This window comes from Lepisosteus platostomus, chromosome 20 (genome assembly GCF_059453375.1).
Source record: "Lepisosteus platostomus isolate fLepPlt1 chromosome 20, fLepPlt1.hap1, whole genome shotgun sequence".
Taxonomy (NCBI): Eukaryota; Metazoa; Chordata; class Actinopteri; order Semionotiformes; family Lepisosteidae; genus Lepisosteus; species Lepisosteus platostomus.
In genome coordinates this window covers 16,684,694-16,704,150 of record NC_142630.1, presented here as the reverse complement: position 1 = coordinate 16,704,150, position 19,457 = coordinate 16,684,694, and the positions used below count along the sequence as shown (strand labels likewise).

The 19,457-nt window shown below is 45.7% G+C and overlaps 1 protein-coding gene across 5 annotated transcripts; it reads left to right on the top strand.

Annotated features, from left to right (window-relative positions):
• The first annotated feature begins 527 nt into the window (after window positions 1–527).
• Window positions 528–19,454, top strand: LOC148644651 (stimulated by retinoic acid gene 6 protein-like). 5 transcript variants are annotated; one of them, XM_088614209.1, is made up of 18 exons: window positions 528–1,151; window positions 2,450–2,510; window positions 3,993–4,055; window positions 4,820–4,962; window positions 5,588–5,708; window positions 6,461–6,506; window positions 6,751–6,882; window positions 7,004–7,074; window positions 7,690–7,798; window positions 8,107–8,173; window positions 9,750–9,831; window positions 10,195–10,270; window positions 10,485–10,533; window positions 11,024–11,141; window positions 13,573–13,692; window positions 14,166–14,332; window positions 15,170–15,328; window positions 19,000–19,454. In XM_088614209.1, exons 3-18 carry the CDS (start codon window positions 4,048–4,050, stop codon window positions 19,131–19,133), a joined length of 1,602 nt encoding a protein of 533 aa, XP_088470335.1. In that variant the 5' UTR covers window positions 528–1,151; window positions 2,450–2,510; window positions 3,993–4,047; the 3' UTR covers window positions 19,134–19,454. The 5 variants fall into 5 exon arrangements, with proteins under 5 accessions (XP_088470335.1, XP_088470332.1, XP_088470333.1 ...); XM_088614206.1 differs by having other exon boundaries at window positions 3,958–4,055; XM_088614208.1 differs by lacking the exon at window positions 528–1,151 and having other exon boundaries at window positions 1,922–2,510.
• The last annotated feature ends 3 nt before the right edge of the window (window positions 19,455–19,457 follow it).

Sequence of the window (19,457 nt, the reverse complement as noted above, 5' to 3'; positions counted from 1 at the left end):
GCTCTGACCACAACACACCCCTGACAGCACACTGCTCTGAACACAACACACCCCGTTACAACACACAGCACTGACCACAACACACCCCGTTACAACACACAGCACTGACCACAACACACCCCAGTACAGCACACAGCACTGACCTAAAAAAAACCCAGCATAGTTGAAGGGAAGATTTTTCTGAAGATCCATCCATCCACACAAACACACACCCGTACACACAAACACACCGACACACAGGAGCTCAAACACACGAATAGACAAACACATACCCGCACACAAAAACACGTCTGAACACACACAGACAAAGACACAGGAGACAAACACACCTGCACACAAACACTTGTACAAACACACCCGCACACATATGTATGCACCACACACACAAAAACATGCTCACAAAGACACACCTGCACACAGGCCCACAAACGAAAGCACACACGCACAAAAACACATACATGCACCACACACACAGAGACAATGCAGAGACAACATTTAACTCAGGAGCTTGTGTTTGCACAATGGGGAGGTGAGACTGTGAATACGACAAAATGACAACAGAGCTCCTCCTTTCTTTCACTGTTGCTTTTACTGCCTGGTGAGAGAGGAGATTACTGTGTGTGCAGGAAGGACGAGGAGGACTAGAAAGAGCAGGCATTGTTTGTATTGATGTATGATTCTGTATTTTGAAGAGGTCTGTGAGAGGGTCAGGGTGTCTGAAGAGCAGATGAATAATAATAACAATTGAACAGGTCTTACAGCCATTAGCTGTGGTTCAGTAGTGGAGGCAGGTCTGCACATTACTCTTCAGAGCCCCTGTGCCTAGCAGGGAACCAGCAGGCTGCACTGGAAGATGTTGGGGTCCCAGTGAGTGTCGGGGGTCAGAGGAGAGGAGAAGGAAGATCTATGCTTCATTCTGCAGGGGTGCAGATGGCTGGGCTCTGTTCCAGGAGGTGGTGAACTGGTGGGCGGTTTCTCTCCCTTCCTTAATTTTCCCAACGTCACTAGAAGGGAGGTGCCTGGGCAGCCTGTGCCCATGTGTAGCCCGATCCTGCCATGTGCAGTCCAGGAGCTCCGACCCGCTGACGCACCGACAAGCCAGGCTTGTGTCTCTCTGCCGGAGCGATGGAGCCCTCTGACAGCCCTGCTATGTAAGTCATCTCACAGAAGGCAGGACGCCCTGCTCCTCCATGATCTGCTCTACTAATCCACTCTCTAAGCAAGTCTGAATATTCTTTATCCATTGCCTTTATAACTCGCTCCCTAATTCCTAGATGACAAATTACTAACATACAGTGTATATATAAAGACTAACTTGTGCTAACTACAAACAGTTTAAATGAAAGGGGCTTTTTTTTCCATCTATCACTGCTAAAGCTGTTTGAAAACAGGGATTAAAACCCAAAATTCTGATGAAAGCACTTCAGCTGCTCTGCCCTGGAGGAATCGTAGCTGTGTAGGTACACTGAGCTGTACGGATTCTCCCTGCCTTGTGCTGCAGTCCGGGTGGATCTCAGTCAGGATCAGCGCAGGCTGTGGACACGAGCAGAGGGACACCGAGGGTTTTGTACTGGCTATCCCAGGGAACAGTGTCACACCCTCACCAGGTCTCCTTAGGAAAGTGACCAGACAGGCAACGAAGTTTGTTTGGACTGTCAATTCATTGTGTTTTTACTAATCAACCAGGAAAAAATCAGCTTTGACTTTTTGAAGGTTTCAAACTTTGATTTTATTATGGCCTATTTTTTCTCCCTATCTTTAAATACTTCTTTTTTAATAACAAACCACGTTGACAGCAATCCTTGTTTGTGGCTCTTAGAGGACACAGGCAGGCAGGATGTGTTGTGAGCAGGTTCGTCGTACACAATTGCTATAGATTGTAAAAATGCAGCAGTGTGTTTCTCTTTTTTTATATTTTCAAGTGACTTTTCTATGCCTCAGTAAGCTCTGAGCTCTAACAGTTTCAAAAGAAAATGTGAATAACAAGAGCTGTGGTTGTGGTTATGACAGTGAAATCATAGTGTGGTTATGATATGATAATGTCGCTCAGCTATTAGACCTCGTCTATAGAGAATTCACAGTAATGAGGAACCAGACGAGCCCTTGAATTACTTGACACTTGGGGTGAACTCCCCTGATAACACTGACTTTCACTTCACTCAGGATATTAGGATACGCTAGGACCCCCAGAGTCAATTCTCTCAACAGAAGGCAGTGTGTGGTTGACTTCTTGAGCACAAGACAGACTTTCAGCAGCTCTCCTGGCCTGAGTAGCCTCTCTCTATTCGAGGAGGGTTCCTAATATTTTGGCCGGTGGGTGTAGGTCACTTAGCTGAAAGGAAAGTGTGAAGCTCTTCGTGAGGATGACCATGGTGTGTAGATGTGTAAATTTGTTACAAATCAAAAAAATGTTTAGGAAGAGATATACCTCGTCTTTTTCTCTCCACAGACTGGATTTGACAGAACTCTGTGCTGATTTCAGAAGCCTGCATTACTGGCTGATACCTGCGGTAGGTTTGTGCTCAGGCTGGGGCAGTTAAGGACTTGAGCCAACCCCTTTGTCGTCAATCATGGGCTTGAGTTGTTACTAAGCTGAGTAAATTGTTACAGTAGCGGGACTTGGCCCAAACTTGTACGCGTTGGCCAAGATGTCACCTCTGTAATCTAGTGACGGGCAGAACTAATACCTTCAATTAATCAAAGCTGAAAAACAATATTGCAGGCAGTCCTAAGATCTTACTGTAGTTCATATTTGAACATGCCTTGTGCTTGTTTAGCAACACAGTAAAGCCTCTGTATTTGTGAGGCTTAGGTACCTCGAAGTCTCATCGAAAGCCGATTTCACAAATGCGAGGCTTAATACCTTATAGGGTATGGTTCCGCAGCTTGCAAAACAAGCACTAACATAGTATTGTGTTTGTTCTGTAACTATTTCAGAAATAGTATTCAGTGGTAGTATTTTTAAAGAAAATGAATACTGTACATTATATGAATACAGTGTTTTCCTCTGTAATTCAACTTATTGCTTGTGCAAACAAATAAATTGGATCACTGTTATGATATTTTAGCTGAGCCTGTATTAGACCATGTGTTTTTCCATTCTTAGTAGAGCTCACTTCCTTTACTGGCCCCTGTACATCTTGTTCTTGTTATTGCTGTTGTAAAAGCAGCTCTGCTGTACTGTAGTAAAGATCATCAGAGCACGGTCGGACCAGACAGGCAGGACGAGAGTGCAGGGCTGCGCCTGCTGTGCAGCTGGAGACGTCCTGCATGCAGGGGCTGGCCCTGGCGGCTGTGGCGGCCGCTGCTGGCTGGAGGTGGGGGCATGAACGGAGAGGCCTCCCAGCAGGGTCACTCTCCTGCTGCTGGCTGGAGGTGGGGGCGTGAACGGAGAGGCCTCCCAGCAGGGTCACTCTCCTGCTGCTGGCTGGAGGTGGGGGCGTGAACGGAGAGGCCTCCCAGCAGGGTCACTCTCCTGCTGCTGGCTGGAGGTGGGGATCAGCACACCTGACTCTAAGGATTGTTCTCTCCCATCCTGGGTGACCATGAGTTTATGTCACGTATTAGACCTGCTAGATTAGCTAGATTAAACAATACATTTTTATATTTTAAAATTAAATTTAGATAAAGGTATACATTTTTAGCCAGCAGCCATATCACCCTGCACGTAAAACCGAGGTCCTGACTCTCTGTGGTCATTAAAGATCCCAGGGTGCTTCTCGAAAAGAGTAGGGGTGTCCTGGCCAAAGTTCCCAGTGGCCCTTACCAATCATGGCCTTCTAATAATCCCCATCTATGAACTGGCTTCATTACTCTGCTCTCCTCCCCACTGTCGCATCATCCAGGTGGGGCTACACACTGGTGGTGGTGGAGGGGATCCCCAATACCTGTAAAGTGCTTTGAGTTAAAGTGTAAGCAATTATTATAATCATGATTAAGATGCAACTTTCATTCTAGGTTCTCATAACACTGATTTTGTCGTTCCTGAAAAGACGTCAGAGGCTCCACAGAGTGGATGAGCTGGTTCCTCTGGACCGCAGGTTCGGGATGCTTGTGTAAGTCTGACTGGTTTTACACTGTTTCTCTCTTTAAAAAGATTAAAATCCTGTCCAGGTCTATTTCCACTTAGATACAATTAATATACCTATTGCGGTGCAGTGAGGTGAACCAAATGGTGTTGTCATTGCATCTCAATGAGATCTGGACACAGTTGAATGGAAGTGAATTGGACACAGGAATGAAGACAGTTAACTCGTCAGCTGCAAACTATTTCAGACCACAAACCCACACCTTTGCAGCTGCACCCCAGTTGCACCTGTGATGACAGTGGTCCCCCAGTGTGAGATGAGTGGGTCACTGGCAGCAGGTTGCTGTTCCGGCTGGAGTGGGGGATGGGGGTGGCACTGAGGCTGGAGGAGCTAAATCAGACACCGGGGAGGAGATGGGAATAAACCTACAGGACCGGAGCTGCTCTCCTCCATGAGCTTCACCCTCCTGGACTCTCCTGGATCATTTAAACACTAAGTGTTCAGTGGGTCTGATGGGACATGTGGCCTCTCATTCTTATCTTTCTATAGAAACGTATATCCTTCAACCGTTAATTAAATAATTAATAATTTTGTCATTATTCTCTATTTAATGAGTACATTAAGAGTGAGCACTCGTTTACAGTAGTGATCTGGTGTGAGTCCAGTGTATTCACCAGAGCCATGCTGACTCAGGTTAGTCAAGATTTCCCCGTGATGCAAGAGCAGCAGCCCAGGATCTCCTCATGCTGTGCTTGAATTGTCCCCCATGTGCGGCTCTGGCCGGCGGACAGACCCATCCGGCTGCTGAGCACCCACAGCAACCGCTGGACCTTCGCGGCCGCCTTCGGAGCCATAGCCAACGTGGTGCTGGAGAGGATGCTGCGGTCCGGCGAGTACTCCTGCCTGCCCTTCCTCGTGCCCGCCTGGGCCAAGGGTAAGGCCTGCGCAGTGGGCACAGCAGGGACCTCTGTGTTTTACTGCAGCTCTGTAACTAAAGACTCTGTTTAACCAGTTAGTGGCTCATGGGCAGAGCGGTGGCTCTGTGGCTCAGGATCTGCTCCTGTCGCTGGAAGGTTGCCGGTTCAAATCCTGCAGCCGGCAGAGGAATCCTACTCCGTTGGGCCCCTGACCGAGGCCCTAAACCCCAACTGCTCCAGGAGCGCTCTGACCCCAGGCTCTCTCCCTGTCTGTGTGTCTCATGGAGAGCGAAAAGACAAACTCCTAATGCAAGAAATTGTAAAGGGTTAATAAAGTGATGTTATGATGTTATTTAGTCCAGATTCACATGAACAGAAGCCACTGCAGGCAAGAGTGGTCAAACACCTCCTCTTGTCTGTTACCTCTTCCTGCTGAAACAAGACTGTGCAAATGTGGAGCTAATTTTTAAACCGTCCCTAAAGACTTATTCTTATAATCTGTTTTTTATCAAGTTAAAATGGAATTTGTGTTTGGTACTTCTTCATTAGTATGTATGCTTTTGAACCTCTTTAAATGCTTTGGAATTTTTGTGTTGAAAGATGCTACATCAAATCAAAGTATTAATTTCATTTCCTTCCCAGTGATTGTGCAGTTCCTGCTGGCCCTGGAGGTGGCGCTGGTGCACTACCCCATCTTCATCTGCCTCACCACGGACCACAAGATCGTGGGCTCCCTCCTGGGCTTCTTCTACACGCTGTCTTGGTGAGACCCTCTTCCTGCTGGGCGTGCTGCTGACACCTGCACAGAGGCCCAGTGGGATTGTAACGAGCACCAGCCACAGTTACACTAGAGCTGTCCAGTTGCACCACAGAGCTCAAGTATCAGCCTTCTGCCTTAGCATCTGCTTCCTGCTTCTGACAGTGGGCAAGGCCTAGCCCCCAGCTGGGCTGCTGCTGTGCTTGTGTCTGCTCCTCGTTGTGCTTGGAGTTGTGCCGCAGTCCTTCTGTGCTCAGGCTGGTTGCATTCAAAAGCAGTGCATGCTACTGGCATATCTCCTCATTAGGTACCATGATGTAGATAATCACTTTGCCTTTCCATTTCTGTGCCCCTTAACCAGCGGCACCCTGTGGCATGTTGGTTTCTTATTTGAAAATTAAATTAAGATTTTATACAACATATATGTGGGGTTCCCCTCAACGTTTTTATCTGTAATTGAACTAGATGGTGATAAATTCATAGGAATATAAATTTGGTTATAGAAAGCTAATGCTCCAGAAACATTTATGACCTCAATTACTAAATAATTAATTTATTGCTAAGCCAAAGGAATTCTGGGACAAACAGCAGCAGCATGGTTTTGATCTAGTTTACATACTGTGTTCCCCCACAGGCATTGTAATTTCATTCTGCTGCCATTTTGCTTGATTCCTTGTCTTCTGCACTATGTGTTTGTCACACACACAGTCATTGCAACACACAAGGGTTTGGTAACTGTAGCTGTTTCTTCACTGCAGGTTTGTCTATCAAGTGAAGAGGACCGTGGATACAAACATGGCGATTGTGAGTCAATTTGTTTAAATCTTGTGACAATGGAAAGGATTTGGGATCATCAATAGCTAGGCAACAGGAAAAGAATGAGGTCAGTCAGTTGCAGTATGATTTCACTGGCCATGTTTTAAACAGTCTGGAAAACATGCTGGACCCTCAGTAACCAAGACTAGGGACTCCTGCTGTTAACCCCATCAGACAAGCTCTTCTGGTTTGCTATGAAGACCAGCACTGAATGGACTCTGCTTTCTCTCAGATTGTCAGGGATGTGTATCCCCGTGCGACACCAATTCCAGCCATGTTATGCACCATGTTCCTCATCCTGCGCTTTCTTGTGAATTTCATCCAGCTAATGGACAGACGCTGGAGTCTGTTCCAATGCAAAGAGGTAATGAAAGTAATGTTTCATGTGTCTGAATTTGTATGGGCTCTCCTGTTTTTATTCATTTATTTTGTATGCATTTGATTTGGGCAAAGATGAACACCTTAAACGTGTCTTTGTGTTTCAGGATCAAGAGCTTTTTGTCTCTGTCCATCACATTAAGTACGTGAAGCGCCTCTTGAAGCCCAGCAGCCCACAGTGAGTGCGGTGTCCTTTCTGCTTAAACATCTGAGCACAGTATATAGGATCACATCTAGAACAAGGCTTTATAGCATTGTGGGGGGAACTGCTCTGTGTAGGACAGATTCTGATATTGTTCTGCAGCCCTGAGCAGAAGGATCCTTATTGAATTCAATATTCTTGTTCATGTCAGCATGAAGTGTAGCATGGAGATGCAGTGGTAAGAACTGTTGCCTTGAAGTGGTGCTCCAGTTTGCGCCAACAGTCCAAAACCATCCTGGTAGGTGAATTGGCTTCTGGGAAAAGTGGTCCCAGTGCTAGTGTGGTCATGTCTGTGTCTGTGTGTGGCCTGTGATGGACTGGCGTCCCGTCCAGGGTGTACCCTGCCATGTGCCCATTGCTTGCCGGGACAGACTCCAGCTTCTCCAACCGTGGATAAAGGATTTAGAAAATGGATGGATACCAGCAGGAACTCTGCAAAAGAACATAGTCACGTATTTGAAGTTTTCATTTGGTTCAATAAGGTTACAGTTTGTCGTAATTTCACGTTTGGGTGCTGCCTCTACATCATGAACACATTTCACACTGAGGCAGAGCTCTGAGTGCCGCCTCTCTGCTCCGAAACCCCTGCAGAGTTGCCAAGTCCTGGTTCCAGCGCAACATTTATGACTGGGATCCCTTCTTCCGCTTCCCAGCCCGGATGATAATAATGGTTGTTCTGGGTTTGAATGTCATCTACACTGTGAGTAAGAGAGTGTCAATCATATAACATAAGAACAGAAGTAAAAATGCCTTGGTTTTCTGTGCCTTGGCCTTGTTACCCTTAATGCAATTAGTATTTAAGTTTGGTTTATCTGACTAAATCTAAACTTTGGCCAGGTGCTATGCTCTTTTTGTATCCTGCTGGAGCCCCCAGTTGTGATGTTTCAGCACTCAACAAGCTACAAAATATTCACAAAAAACAACCAATGTCAAATCCTTGTCTGATTTATTTGTTATTTGAAGCATCTTAAACCAGAGTAACGTTGTTGTTCTTTGTCCTTTTTGCAGTTTGTTTTCATAAACCTGCAAATCATATTCAGGTTTCCTCTGATTAAAGACCTACTGTTATTAAAAGGTACGTTGGCAATCATCTTTCACCATTTCTGAGAGCAGTTTGCATTTCTTTCTTGCTGTGGCACCTTTGGCCATTATGAAAAGTGAAAGAAAAAAGTTTCAGCTGTTGAGCATTCTTCAGGTGATGCCTGATCCCAAGAAGAAAACTCATCAGCCAAAACAACATCTTTCTGCTTTCACATCTTTCTACTTCCTGCTTGTCACTGTGGAAGTAACCTCTGCATGTCAGTGGTATGTTACTCCCATCTCTCCTTCAATCCATTACCTGGCTGGTTCCCATCCAAAACATAGGAATCACAATACTGCAATTAAACCCAACTGCCAATCCTAAATTATACACAAATCTCTTTCCAATTGCTCAAGGCCTCTTGCTTCTGTCTAGAAAAATATCATGATCAGAACAGGCAATGCAGCCATTGAGAAACTCCTCATCTTCCTGTGTGATCAGCAACTCTGATTCACAGCTTCTGGTAAAAGGGGTGTCCCTGAGAGAGGAGATTAGTGTTTGTATTGGCAAAAACATATAGCTTTCATATTATTGTACATGGCCAGCAGCCATAACACCCTGCAGCTCTCAACTGGCAGCCCACTGAAGCTCAGCAGGGTTGAGCCTCGTCAGTACCTGGATGGGAGATCTCCTGGGAAGCTATGGTTGCTGCTGGAAGTGGTGTTAGTGGGGCCAGCAGGGGGCGCCAACCCTGCGGTCTATGTGGGCCCTAATGCCCCGGTATAGTGGCGGGGACACTATACTGTAGTGGGCGCCGCCGTCTTTCAGATGAGACGTTAAACTGAGGTCCTGACTCTCAGTGGTCATTAAAGATCTCCGGGTATTTCTCGATAATAGTAGGGAGTTATCCCAGTGTCCGGACCAAATTGCCCCCCTTGGCCTTTACTGTGGCCTCCAAATCCTCCCCATGTATGATTGGCTTGCACTGGCGTCCCATCCAGGGTGTACCCTGCCTTGCGCTCGTTGCTTGCCGAGTAGGCTCCGGCTTCCTGCGACACCGTGTGGTGTAAAAGTGGTTTGGCAAATGACATGACATTATTGTACATAGAACTTATGAGGTTAGAGCAAGCAATACCAGTGATGCACTGTATAATACTATTTTAAAGTTTTGGTAAATTAATGCCAGTAATATAATATTCTTAAGAACTGTTTGGCTGCTTAATGGTTAAAATTTGGTCAGAATCTAGACTAGGCGTGTAGAGGGTGATCTTGTGGTCTGTGCAAGGCTTTGAGCTAAACTCAGTTGCAGCTCAAAGGGGACAAACACCTGTTTTGTGGAATCTTTCTTTTGCTTACAAAAAGAATGTGCAATGTTTCTGAGCAGAAAAATGTTGGAATTTGTATTCTGTACTGTATAGTCTTTAGTTAAATACAGTATATATTATGTTTGCCCACATCCAAAACACAGCACAAAAGTTGTTCAAGGCTTCATATAGTGTATAAAAGTACTCAGAAGTACTTATGTTCCTGAGCAGAGTGGGAGAATATACACATATTTCTCTTTCTGCTCTCTAAGGGCAGAGTAAAATAAACTCATTCCATTGCATTGTGATTTCTGGCATCCCTACAGGACAAACACATTCAATTTTTGCAACTGTCATGGCTGGTCTTGTATCGATTGCTCATATCTTCCATATCCTGGCGCATTACAGGTGAGCGGCTGTTTTCCATTCATGCCCACATGTGGATAAGGATTGCTGTGACAGGGATGGTGGCAAAATATTACCTTGTAGTAAGAAATGTTGTTTTGAGCCTTTGCTCATTGACCGCTGTATGTATAATGTTCTTGTGTATGCATTTTATTAATACACAAGACCTCAGTGAAATACACCTTTGTGCAAGGCCTCCATATACACAGAAAGAGAGAATGGAGGAGGACAGAGGTTAATTGATAACACAAGCGCTATCGCGTCTCATGTGGGGGCCCAGCTGGGGATTGTGGGAATGTGCTCCACTGACTCACTGTTTCTCGCTGAAATGCCACCCATGCGCTGACACTCCTGTCCTTCGTTCAGGACACAGATGAAGAGGCTGTTTAAGGGGGATCGGACAGGTCTGCCACACTCAGTCCCTCCTTCAGACACTGCCATGGTAAGCTGCTGGTATCTTGGTGAAGACTGCTGTGTGACCATGATGGCACACAACCAGCCACTGACAATCCTGATTGTGACATTAATGTGGGTGGTGGTGCTTTGAAAGGTATTGCTCCCAGTTCTGGTTTCTTTTTTGTAACTGCAGTGATCTTGCTGTCTGTCCAGTGCAAAAACTCACTGTGTGCTGAAGGGGTGGAGCTTTTGTTTTTCAGGCAAAAAGCATCACCTACATGGGAGTTCAGATTGCATTCCTGTTTGTAGGTAAGTCAGTGAGTCCTGGGAGACCAAGAGCACAGCAGAATTATACTTCATGGACTTTTAAAAAACAGAGTTAAAGTTATAAAGGAATAAGTAAAGGTTTATTCCATGCTGAAAAGAGAATATACCCAACATTTTGGCTGTAGAGCCTTCTTGGGGTGTCTGACTCCACAGCTGAAACATTGTGTTTCTTTTCTTCTCTTTTCAGCATGGAATAAACCTTTACTTGTTCCTTTGCAACCTATGCATGCTACTGTACCTACTTGAGTTAAAGTTATGGATACAAATGGAGCAGCTAAGATATGTATGAAATTAATTGTTTTTGTGGGTAGAGAGACAGTGGGGCAGATAGAGAACAGGGACAGTTTTGTGCTCATCTCATATCCTGATTAGTTGAAGAAATTATTTGCTTTGTCCTCTCAGTTCCTCAAGTATTAGTTATTTAAGACACACTGAATCGATTAATAAGTACTGTTTTGCCGTTTCTGCCTAGGTCAGAATGTGCTCAGTTACATCCTCTTCATTGCTGCCATCATCTTTGATATACATATAGTCCAGCCTTTGAAGGATGGAGGAGTGGAGGAGATTGTGATTCTCTGTGGAAATATAGTGTAAGTGTTACTGTCCTTGGTGTTTCATTTAGGCTAAGATTCCCATGTCTTAATCTGACTCTTAACTACTCAAGGATAATTGCTTCTCCTAATTCTTCTTTGGTGTGTTGTTCAGGACAAAACCAGTATAATCCTTTGAGATGGTGGTTTGTCTCTGTGGGGATGTCTCCTGTTGGTGTTGTGACAGCCCTGAATCAGTCTATAAGTTTTTGGTGAAATACCAAATTTAGCCAATAGAGCATCCTCACTGTACACATTGGATATATCCCCATCCATTGCTGAGAACACCTCCAGGGCCTTTCCTGTAAGCAAAGGAACAAGGTGACAGGCCCGCTCCTCTTCTGAGCACTGCCAAGTTCTAGCCATGCTTTTGATTCTCAACAGATAGTTCTCAGTGTCCTCCCCAGCCTGGTACGGTGGCATTTTTAGCTCCTTTCTATATATACTGTAAGAGCCGCTGTTCTGGTTCCCCAATGATTCCTTTCCATGGGATCTGCCGGGAAATGTCCAGTTGCTCTGGCTCCACGTGACCGATGAGGAGCTGGAGTCTCTGGCTTGGTCCAGTATCACTGGCTGCGTCTGCTGCAGGTGCAAAAGCTACACTGATGACCTTAAGTCACGCAGGACTTGGAAACCCCTCATCTCGCTTTTGCTGTCCAGTCAAAAAGTCTTGGAACAACAATACCCGTTTCATTTCCTCCGTCTGCTCCTACAGTCTTGGTCACATCTGAAGGCGTGTGTCTGCCTCCTCATTTGGGTTCCTTTGATACACCTGATTCATCTGTTTCCCAGACCTCCATCTCCAGCTTTGTTGATCTGGCAGTCCAGGTCTCCCTCTTTGGGAACAAGGTCCTCTGCAGCTTGCAATCCCACCGCTAACACCATAAATGTCACAGTCTCGTCCTTCAATAGTTAAGAAGTGCAGATCGGACGGAGCAATATTGATCACACAAGCACAATTGCATAGAAGCGCAAAGGTGTTCATTGTGAGGAGCTGTTTCCACATACAGAAAAACACCGTGAGAAAGACAAATTAGCCCAAAGGGAAAAACACAAAACTAGAGTTGAAAGAATCTGTACATTGATTACTTTGAAAAATAGGTGTGTGTCCTATTCAGCACTACTCCACAAACTTCCTCCTATCTTGCTCTTAGCGCAGTTGAGCTCGGTGAAGTTGCCCCCCGCCTACAGACAGCGCAAACGATGAAACCCACCTCATTGGTTAGTGCTACGTTTGTGCGGGTTTGTGCCAATGAAAGTAGCGTTTGATCTGCATTTGTTTCCAAGATATAGCGCCTCATTTTTTCGGGGTCATGATGTCACTCAGCCCTCTTACAACATCGTAGAGAAACCAAACTGGTTTCATTCTTTAGTTCTGCATTTGTGCCGTTAAAAGTAACTTTTCAGCTCCTTTCGTTCCCGAGATATAGGCACAAACGTAGCACTATCGAGCAAGGTGGGTTTTATCCTTTGTGTTGTCTGTAAGGAGACCAACTTCCCAGAGCTTCCAGAGGAGCTGTTTTTGTAGTTGACACTCCTCCCGCTAGAAGGTTCCACTACAAAGCAAAAAAGAATTAGACAAATTAATTATCACAATTCTGATATAAAGCTTTCTGTGGTAAACACACAATTTAACAATGGATATAGTATTGACAAAATAAAATGCTTTTAATCCTTCTATGTATGCAATTGTTTTTATGAAAATACTACCCCCACATAATGGTATCTTCTCACACGTCGAACACATTGCCAAGGTTTGGGTCCTACAGGTTGTGGGAGAAAGCATTTAGTCCGTGAGAAACAAAACAAGGCGTTTATTAGAAACACCTGAGTTAACCAAAATTAGGCAGTTAAATTGGTGTTTCATTTCACCTAGATAACAAAGGAAACGTATTTGGTTTGAGTTAATATTTAGTTTAGGCAATACTTGAATGACCTTATTTTGCTCTGTGTGTGCACCCAGAAAGCAAGCAAGCAAAGCTATCCCCTTGATTCCAGACTAAATAAAATGTGTTTGTTGTTCATCGCCTTTGTTTAGACAGCGAACTGTTTGCTTGTGTGTGTGTGTGTGTGTGTGTGTGTGTGTGTGTGTGTGTGTGTGTGTGTGTGTGTGTGTGTGTGTGTGTGTGTGTGTGTGAGTGTGTGTGTGTGTGTGTGTGTGTGTGTGTGTGTGTACGTGTGTGTACGTGTGTACATACCTGTGGATCCCTCACAATTCCTTGGTGATCTGGAAACGGAGTCTCCAGTTGCAATGACAAAGAAAAGAAATAATCTTATTTTGATTTCTATGAACATTTAATATCTATATTTTGCACTTTAATTATTTTTCATGTCAATTTTACTTGGCTGAGAGCTGAGATTTGGTAATTAGGCTCATCTCACCATTGAAGTCATGATTAACATGCTTCACTCTTTGCTTTTCTCTGTACAGGACTAACGTTGTTCCTTTCCTGGTGGTCTACTTCGCTCAGAGAGTCATAGTGAGGGTTTTCTTCCTGCAAGACCGACTGACCCCAGCTGACAGGCACAAACCTCTTGCTTTAAAAAATCTGTGAGTAAAGCAAAGGTGGGACTTTATTTCAGCTCTGTGGGTCTCTTGAGTGCTGTGTTTATTTCACACGTGTGTTTTTGCCAATCCTTTGCAAATGTACACTTTCTGAAGAAATACACTGCAACATTTACTCCCTTGCAGAGTTCCTGCACAGAGGCCAGACTGAGGGCACTAGTGAGGCAGAGTCACAACAGAGAACATCACAGCCTGTCCCAGCAGAGCAGTGTCGCCACTCTCTCGATATTTAATCATTCAAGAATCTCTCAGTTAGCTCTGGAAAGCTTTTCAATTTGTGTAAAACATCTATAGGCTTCTTCCCTGTTTGCAGATGTTAATTGTACCCAGTACATTGGAATTGATTAAATATTGTATTTTATTATTTTAGCTAAAAGACCTGCCTGCAGTCCCAGCTGTGTTTGGGCTGCTCAGGCTAGTGTGTGATGTGTTCTGGTCGTGTCTCCCTCTCTCTGCAGACGGGCCTTTGAGAACGTGTGCTACTTCAGCCTGTTCTACAATGCCATCGTGGGTCTGCTGATGGCTATGAAACGGCTGCTGATCAGCTTGCTCCTGGGCAGCTTCACCGTCAGTCGGATTGACCAGACCCTCATGCCATCAGGGGTGCATGGCCTCTTGGACTCCGGTGAGCTCCCGACCGGACTGGCTCAGCTCTTTTCTGTTCTCTGTGCCTATGTCAAATTCATGGAATCCCCCCACACCAGTCAGTGTGGAGGAGAGCAGAGTGGTGAAGCCAGTTCAGAGGTGGGGATTATTAGGAGGCCATGATTGGTAAAGGACAGGGGAAATTTGGCCAGGACACCAGGGTACACTCCTACTCTTTTTGAGAAATACCCTGGGATTTTTAATGCCCACCGAGAGTCAGGACCTCTACAGACCCCACTAATAACTCTTCCAGCAGCAACCTTAGTTTTTCCAGGAGGTCTCCCATCCAGGTACTGACCAGGCTCACACCTGCTGAGCTTCAGTGGGCTGCCAGCTGTGAGTTGCAGGGTGATATGGCCAAATGTCTTAATGATAGGAGATCAGGGTATTCTGCAATGGTGCATGACTCTGGACCTTGACACACAACCAGAAGCTTTTCTAGGTCTTTTTCTATTTCTGGGCCAGAAGAGTCATGCAGTTACTTACCCACTTAAGAGCACCAGTTAGACTGAACCGTTAGACCACTGGTAATAATAAAACTTCATATCATGGCCTTTTAAAGGCCTGCATGATGTGGATACAGTATAGAAAGAAGGTAGTGTGTGTTGTGTTGTGTGTGATTACACTGTCCTGTGAACACACTGCCCCCTGAATATTGGGAGGCTGAATACTGCCCCCTGCTGGTTCTTGCACTGTCACCTTACCCGCACCTCATTCATGTAGTGAATTTCCCACCATGCAGCCAGGCCTGGGTCTCTCTCAGACGGCAGCGCCACCTGCTGACTGTAACGACACGCTGTTGGCGCTGTGTTTGCAGGATACTGGTCCTGGGTATCTGTGCTGCTGGTTGATTCCAGTCACACCAACCCCACAGCTCTGAGCTTCTGCCACTGCCTGCTGGAGGACAGACAGCTCTACCCTCTCCGCGAGGACTCAGCGCGCTGGTCCTCCACAGACAGACTGCGGAAAGCCGCAGGTGTGCAGCCCTCCCTCTCTGTCTGTCTCTTGTCCTTGTCCTGTCCTTTCCCCCTCCCGGCCTTCTCCTCTTCCCTCTCATGGTCTGTGGCTCCCTCCCTCCCTTCCAAATTCAGATGCTAATTCACTGAGCTTTATTGGCATGACTGCTGAATTAATTACAGTGTTGTGAAAACAGGTTCAATTAACACACCATTTACATGTACAATTCAAACACAATTTATTAGGAGGCCATGATTGGTAAGTGCCAAGGGGAAATTCTACTCTTTTCGAGAAACACCCTGGGATTTTTAATGACCACAGAGAGTCAGCACCTTGGTTTTAAGTCTCATCCGAAGGACGGTTCCTGTTTACAGTATAGTGTCCCTGTCACTATACTGGGGCATTAGGACCCACACAGACTACAGGGTGAGCGCCCCCTGCTGGCCCCACTTACACCTCTTCCAGCAGCAACCTTAGTTTTTCCCCGGAGGTCTCCCAACCAGGTACTGACCAGGCTCACACCTCCTTAGCTTCAGTGGGCTGTCAGCTGTGAGTTGCAGAGTGATATGGCTGCTGGCCTATAGGGCAAAGGAGTGGATTACACTGTCTAATTGTCTAATATTCACAGCTAGATTCTTATGGGGGGTTGATGTTGTAACGGTGGAGAAAGTGCTGTGTGCCTCCTCCTTCAGTGCCAGGTCAAAACTCCCAGGTGAAGTGATTGTCAGTCCAGGGTGTGTGTAGCTGGTTGTGTGTTCCACAGTAGTGTTGTGACTTCCCTGCCTCAAGGGGTCTCTCTCTCTCTCTCTCTCTCTCTCTCTCTCTCTCTCTCTCTCTCAATTCAATTCAATTCAAGGTGCTTTATTAGCATGACCGATAGGTACAATCAGTGTTGCCAAAGCTAATAAAAATAATAAAATTAACATAGAACAAAACAAAAATAGAAGTAAAATAAAATCTACAGACATGTTACAGACATTTACAACAAAGACATATTATATAATATTGACATATACTGTAGGCGGCTGGAGCATTATTGGGAGACGGACTCACTGTTCCTCAGGCTGTGACAGGAGATCACATACTGGGCTGCCAGATCAACTGAGTTCCCTCCTCCCTCTCCCAGTAGGATTGGGACCTGTTGTGGTTTTGGCAGGTGTGGGAACTCTGGGATTAGATTTCTGAATTTCGGGAAGAATGTTTCTCTAATCCCAGAGTATCTGTCACAGTGCAGTAGGAAGTGCACCTCTGTCTCTATTTCTCCCTGCTGGCAGTGGGAGCACAGCCTGTCCTCTCTGGGCAGCCAGGTCTGCCTGTGTCGCCCAGTTTCTATGGCCAGGTTGTGGTCACTGAGCCTGTACTTCGTCAGGGTCTGTTTCTGTTTGTTATTTTTTATTTTGGTCAAATATTCAGCTAGTGTGTATTGTCTGTTTAAGGTTCTGTAGCATTCCAGTTTATGTTGTGTTTGTGTGTGTGTGTCCCAGTGTGTGAGATATTGCTGTTTGATCTGTGCTGTGATGTGGTTGAGTCTGGGTTGTGGTGCTCTAGCAGTGCTGTCCTGAGGCTGGTTAGTGTTGGTGTGGCTCAGGTCGGTGAGCCTCAGGACCAGCTGGCTCAGGGGGCTCTGTTTTGGGCTCAGCTCTTGGCTCAGCAGGGCTTTGTGGTGGTAGGAATTTTGGTCACTGTTTTTTAGGTGTAGCCAATACTTTAATATTCTTTTCTGTATGTTTATCAATAGTGGGTACTGGCCTAATTCGGCCCTGCACCCGTTGTTAGGAGTTTTTCTCTGCACACGGAGGATGATTCTACAGATCTCCATGTGCAGAGTTTCTGTGGGGTGTTTGTCCCATTGGGTGTAATCCTGGTCTGTGAGGGGACCCCAAACTTCACTGCCGTATAGGGCAATGGGTTGGATTACACTTTCAAATATTTGGAGCCAGATTCTTGTTGGTGGGTTGATGTTGAAGAGCCTCCTTCTTATTGCGTAGAAAGCCCTGAGTGCCTTCTCCCTCAGTGCCTTCACTGCCAGGTCAAAACTCCCGGAAGAGCTGATGGTGAGACCGAGATATGTGTAGCTGGATGTGTGCTCCAATGTGTTGTTGTTCAGTGTGAATTTGTACCTGTTTCCCTGAGGTCTGGCTTTCTTCTGGAAAACCATAACTCTGGTCTTGTCCAGATTGACTGTCAGTGCCCAGGTCTGACAGTACTGCTCCAGTCATCTGCGTAGAGCAGGAACTTGATTTCTGTGTCGTGTAGTGTAAGACCAGGAGCTGCAGACTGCTCCAACATTCCTGCTAATTCATTGATATAGATATTGAACAGTGTTGGGCTCAGGCTGCAGCCCTGTCTCACCCCGCGGCCTTGGGTGAAGAATTTAGTCCTTTTGTTTCCAATTTTCACTGCACATTTGCTCTCTGAATACATTGATTTAATTATGTCGTACACTTTGCCCCCTATGCCACTTTGGAGTAGTTTATAAAACAATCTCTCATGCCAAATCGAGTCAAATGCTTTTTTGAAATCGACAAAGCAGGCAAAAATTTTTCCTTCGTGTTTTTGGTGGACGTGTTTGTCTATCAGTGTGTGTAGGGTGTAAATGTGATCAGATGTGCGGTGATCTGGCAAGAAGCCAATCTGACTTTTACTCAGGACATTGTGTTCGGTAAGGAAGGCCAGTATTCGTGTATTTAGGATACTGCAGAATACCTTCCCCAGGATACTGTTCACACAGATGCCCCGGTAGTTGTTGGGATCGAGTTTATCTCCACTCTTATAGATGGGCGTGATCAGTCCTTGGTTCCAGGCCTCGGGGAAACATCCGGCTGTCATGATGAGATTGAGGAGTTTGAGCAGGGCTTGTTGCAACTTTGGGCTGCTGTGTCTCAGCATCTCATTTATGACTCCATCATGGCCACAGGCTTTGCGTGGTCTGAGGGCCTGGAGTTTGTCCAGTAGCTCCTGCTCAGTGATTGGGGAGTCTAAGGGGTTTTGGTTGTCTTTGATAGCCAATTCCAAAATTTTGAGTTTTTCATAAATGGTGTTTTGGTCTGATTGATTTGTATTTGGGAGCTTTTCATAGAGATTTTCAAAGTATGTTTGCCAGATTGTTCCATTTTGGATGGCCAATTCTTCTGGTTTTGATTTGTTTAAGTTGTTCCACTTCTCCCAGAAACAATTCTGATTAAGTGACTCCTCAATTTCTGCAAGTTGTTTGTCTATGTATGTGTTTCTTTTCTTTTTCAGCGAGTGTTTGTAAAGTTTTACCATGTCACAGTACCTGAGTCGCAGATCTGTGTTGTGTGGTTGTCTGTGTTTTTCATTTGAGACTTTTCGTAGTGCATTTCTGATGTTTTTGCACTCCGTATCAAACCACTTTTCTTTTGCTTTTGTTTTTTGGTAGTTTTTTGATGTAGTTGTTTTTAGCTTAGATTTTGATGCTAGTTTGTGGAATAGGTGATTTAGTTTTTGTGTGGCCAAGTTTATGCCTAATTTGTTGGTTTGATACGGAGTGTTTAGGAATGTGTCCATCAGTGTCTGAATTTCGTCATGGCCCAGTGCAGTTTGGTATCTGTCTAGGCTGTCTGTGTCCCATCTGTCTCTCTCTCTCCTCTTCTCCTGCTCTGCTTGTCCTGCTCTCCGCCTCCCTCCAGCGGATGCAGCAGTTTGCGCACTGACCTGCCTGTCTTGCAGAGCTGTGTGAGAGTCGCCGGGAGAGCAGGGGCTGCCGTCGGTGGTGGCTCTGCTACACTCTGCTCAGGAATCCCAGCCTGGTGGTCCACCGGAGACACGGCCCGGCGCCCAACAGCTCTTCTGGCTACTGCTGAAACTCCGGCCCCATGCCGGGACTGACTGAGGACCTTGTGCCTCCTGGGAGGCTGCTGACACACAACATTAAGGAGTCTTCAATACCTCCCACTGTGGTGCAGCTGTGCTCAGAAGAACTCTGCACTTCCTCCACACTCCCCCCATTGCAGGTCTTCTGAACAGACACTTCTGAGGACAGCAGGTTAACCACTCAGGATAACAGTCAGCTTGCCTTACCTAGAAACCTGGCTTGTAAGAAACCTGCAGTAAACATCTTGCAAATGTGTTATACAGGTCATTGTGCAAAGCTTTTATAAATCAGTTATTATTTTCTTAAAGAACAT